The 4,543-nt window shown below is 32.9% G+C and overlaps 1 protein-coding gene across 1 annotated transcript; it reads left to right on the top strand.

Annotated features, from left to right (window-relative positions):
- The first annotated feature begins 1,141 nt into the window (after positions 1–1,141).
- LOC111898779 (putative F-box/LRR-repeat protein At3g28410) lies at positions 1,142–4,194 on the top strand. Its single transcript, XM_023894661.3, has one exon. It carries the CDS (start codon positions 2,662–2,664, stop codon positions 3,829–3,831), a length of 1,170 nt encoding a protein of 389 aa, XP_023750429.1. The 5' UTR covers positions 1,142–2,661; the 3' UTR covers positions 3,832–4,194.
- Positions 4,195–4,543: the final 349 nt, after the last annotated feature.

Genomic DNA, 4,543 nt, shown 5'->3' with positions numbered 1-4,543 from the left:
AACATACTCGATTATTGGAGACGTAGCCGTGCTCTCCCATATGGGTTTTGATGTGTCATGAAGGGTGGTATCTTATGTTTGATAATGATCTTCTGACATTGGTTTGTATCGCCTCTAAAATATAATTTTAAGTGGCGATAAGAAAAAAAGATATAAAGGTATAAAAACACGCTTACAAACATCAACATTGCATAACATTGACACAATAACTAAGAGTAGCTGATTCAGATATAAAGGTATAACATGATTCTGATTCAGATATAAAGGTATAACAACACGACTACAATTAGTTTTCTTCATGATCTAATTGAATCATGGGACAAATTAGACAAATTATATGCAGCTGCAATAAGTCTAGGAACTGCTGAACAAATCAAACAACAACATAATCAAAATTAGTTTTCTGGTTAGTCTCTTCCCATGAAGTCATGTTTTGGCATCAATTAGTTTTCTAGTTAGTCTCTTCTGTTTTGACATCAATTAGTTTTCTTCATGATATAATGGAATCATTGACAAATTAGACAAATTATATGGAAAAGGAATTATGAAACTGATACTGGGACTTCAACAATTCCAGATTCTAGATGTATAGGTGACATATTCATCAACTGTAATCCCAAATTGAATGTTCAATTGACAAAAAAAAATCATAAAATCCTGATAAAGACTGGAAGCACGATTGATTGGATGCGGATGCAACGATCGACAGTGTTTGGAACACTCGATTGTGACGCTGATTGGAGGTATCGACAGGAGAGGCTTGATCGTGAATTGTGGGGAAAACGCTATGATCACTAATCTATGAATCGTGAATTGGAAATTAGAAGGAAGGGTATTGTTGTCCATTCATAATGTGTTTTAATTATAATGATTTAATATTATGAATAACAATTATAAATCAATAAAAAAAATACCAAAAATAGATTTGGGTATATATGATATTAAAAAACATTAGGAATGACAAATACAATATTTAGAATTTAGGTTAGGTAAAATATGAAATTCTGCAAAAAAAAAACACTTTTAATAAAAAGAATAACAAATTAAATATCCTTTTATGAATTAAACAAACTTTATAGACTAGATAACTACAAACCCAATAATTTGGTATCTACCTTAACATATTTACAAAAAAAAATTAAATAAAAAATGGCAAACACCATAACAGATTGTTACCCATCTTCCTGTGTACCGATGACAACGTATTAGGGCAAAAATGTGACCTTTCTTGATAGCATATTACCCGTCTGCGTTCCGAAGGAGATCAGGGCAGATATCGAAGAAAATTTCATTTCATGAACGACGAAGATACTCATCTTACAAAAGCGTCTCTGTTCCTCATCTCTATTTCTTGATTTTGATTCGCAGAGCCAGATTTATCAAAACCAGCATATCATATAACGATGCTGTTCTGATTCAGAAATATCATGATCAACTCTGTAACGGTAATGAAAGAGTAAGTCAGACGATGATTCGATCTTAAATATTTATACTTACAACACCATGCTGTTGATTTCATTGTTCTGAAAGTTTACTTGTAATCATAAGTTGACTTCTGCAACCTCATACACTTTTTTGATGCCGGCTTCTTCAGTTTTTGACTTTCAATTTTCAGTTTTAGACTATTTACATGTCCCCTGTTGAGTTTTATCCATGTTTCTGCAGATGTCTGGTTCTCAAAATAGACTTTTTGTAATATGCAAGTTAAGTTGTAATTACAGTGACATGGTTGCTTTAAATATCAAAGATTGGCAGTTATTTTCATTCCATTACTGTATGAAAACTTTCATAAGCATATTAATACATATACACATTCAGTGGTTATATCATAATTTGTGTAAGGATGTTGGATTTAATCTCTAGAACTATGTCAAAAGTCAAAACAGATTGGCATGTAAAACACCCCAATTTTCAAATTTAGATCACTGTTCTTGAGCCAAGAAGTGGATCTATATGAGTCAAACAATAACTAGTCTAAGATTTATTATCACTTTATCAGCACATCTATTAGATCATATGATATGTTGTTCTGTAGGAACTGTGTAGGCAATCTGTTATACCAATTTTGTGCTGCATTCTGTAAATGGAAACCCAGGGATTCTTTTTGCATTTTGATGTCACATTGTACTTATCATGGAAGTTTTATTCTTTATATATGAATAATCATATGCTTAATAAATATATTCTCCATCTGACATTCTTTCTTATGTTCGACCAATTGCCTCAATGAGAACATGCATTTAGTGTTTTGATTAATTGAATTTGGTTATCTAGATATCTTTTCATAATTGTTAATTACATCAGTTCTCTGTACATTGTGGGAGTTTTTTCTTCCTTTCTTTTTTTTTTTTTTTTTTCTTTTTCAAAAAACCATGGTATGTTACACCTTTCTGCCAATGTGGCACCTAAGGATTTGATATACATACGTGTCACTAAGGAGTTAATAGTACAGTTGTCCAAAATCATTGAACATATAAGGCTAGAAGAGAAAGCAAAAATACCAATACTCAATAAGAAGCCTTTGTTCTATAGAATTAGGGCTCAATTCAAAGGCAACTCAAACACTCAAACCCTCAAAACACCATTTCTACATTTTTGATCTTTCTCTTGTGAACACCGAATTCCTTTGAATCAATCACACAACTTTTGCCCCAAATAAAAATGGGGAGAAGGAAATCAATTAAGCTTTCAAATATGGCACCAGAAGACTTGAATGATGATGATCGAATAAGTCGTCTTCATGATGATCTTATTCATCATATCTATTCATTCATGGACACACGATTTGCAGTTCAAACTAGTCTTTTATCAAGAAGATGGAGAGAAACATGGAAATCCTACCGCTTTCTCAACTTCAAGATCGAACGCCCAATTGATCACAAAACAGGTATCAAATTCCCCAATTTCATCCACCGATTTTTCTCAGATCGTGATCACAAATCAGAAATTACCACAATTGACTTCCAATCAAATTCCATCAAGCTTTCAAATCTCAAAGAAACAATAATCTACGCAATGTCACACAGAACCCAAAAGGTAAACATTGAGTTCTTGAGTGATAAACTAACCAGACGTGGTGGATTGGATATATCTTTATTTAGATCTCAATTCCTTCAAGATCTTCATTTGAGTATCGATTTTGAGCTAATGATATCTCCATCTTTGACTTGGGATTTACCTTCTTTGACTAGCTTGAATCTTGAAGGTGTTACATTTACACTTAATCCTCCTCCTCCTCCTACTGATAGTAAGTGTAAATCCATTGATTTGTTTTCCCATTTTCCAAATCTGAAAACTCTTGTTTTAATTGGTTGTCGATTATCAAACATTGATACTTTCATCATCACATCAAATTCATTACACAATCTGAGTCTGATAGATCTTAATCACAATTCTGAGTTTATACTCACAGCACCAAATCTCTCATCTTTCACTTACCATGGTATGGCCCGCTTTTCATTATCAGTCAAGAATCTTGATTCATTACAAACAGTAAACTTTCACACAATATATTATAGAGCTCTTCAGAAGCAACCAGAGCTTGTTGAATTGATGATCAAGGCTTTCGAACAGCTTCATAAGGCGAAGTTTCTTGCTATAAATTCAGATGTTGTGAGGTTTCTTTCGGTGTTCCCTGAAGTAGTTGAAAGAAGAAGATGCCCCTTTAGGAGTTTGACAAGTTTGACTTTGGTTGAACATCGGTTGCCTCCTTCATCGATTGTGTTTTCTGATGTTATTGATTATTTTCGTAGCAGTTCTCCAGGTGTTAAAGTTAATGTTGAAATTGGTGTAGCGGCTTCATGGAAGATTTGTTGGGTTGACTGCTTGTAGGGGTTGAAGAAATCAAGAAAATCATTGTCATGTAAGGTTCATGGAAGATTCAGTTAATGAAGTTGTTCTGGTTTATGCCCTTTGGTTTGGAGTTTGATGGTTGTTTTGTGTGTGCATAAGTTGGTGAAAGCAGTGTGATATGATAGTCAAACATATAAACTTGTTTTTGTTTTGTTTTAGGATTCTGGATTTCCCTTTCGAAGTTATGTTGTTTCTGTTTTAGGTTATTTTGTTTTCTGAAATGCTACATAGGTTGTTGTGTCTAGGAGATGGTTTTTGTTTTGTGCTTCTCATCTTGTTTATAGTTGTTTAAGTAATTGTGGGATTTCTTATGGATGATATAGAGCTCTTAAATTCAAATTTTGTTTTGGCTAATCGATTATATATCATGTAATTGCTGATATAATTATCCAACAACAATCAACTTTTGTTAAAGATCGTCAAATTCTTGAGGACTCTTTAATGTTATATGAGATAGTTGGTATGTACAAGAAGCATAAAAAATAGTTGATGGTGTTCAAACTCGACTTTGAAAAGGCATATGAATCTTTACATGGTATTTAGATGATGTTTTTCAAAAAATGGGTTTGGCGTTAATGAAGAGGGTGGATTCGGGCTTGTTTATCGCTTCCATGACATTTATTCTTGTAAATGAGTCTCTTACTTTTAAGTATCATTTAAAAAGGGATATCTGTCAAAGTGATCCACTTTC

Source organism: Lactuca sativa, chromosome 4, assembly GCF_002870075.4.
Source record: "Lactuca sativa cultivar Salinas chromosome 4, Lsat_Salinas_v11, whole genome shotgun sequence".
Taxonomy (NCBI): Eukaryota; Viridiplantae; Streptophyta; class Magnoliopsida; order Asterales; family Asteraceae; genus Lactuca; species Lactuca sativa.
Note: the sequence above shows the minus strand (reverse complement) of the source record. Positions and strands in the feature narration are given on the sequence as shown.

Excerpts from the sequence above, each read along its gene's own strand:
- LOC111898779 (XM_023894661.3), top strand. The coding sequence starts at position 2,662 with ATGGGGAGAAGGAAATCAATTAAGCTTTCAAATATGGCACCAGAAGAC.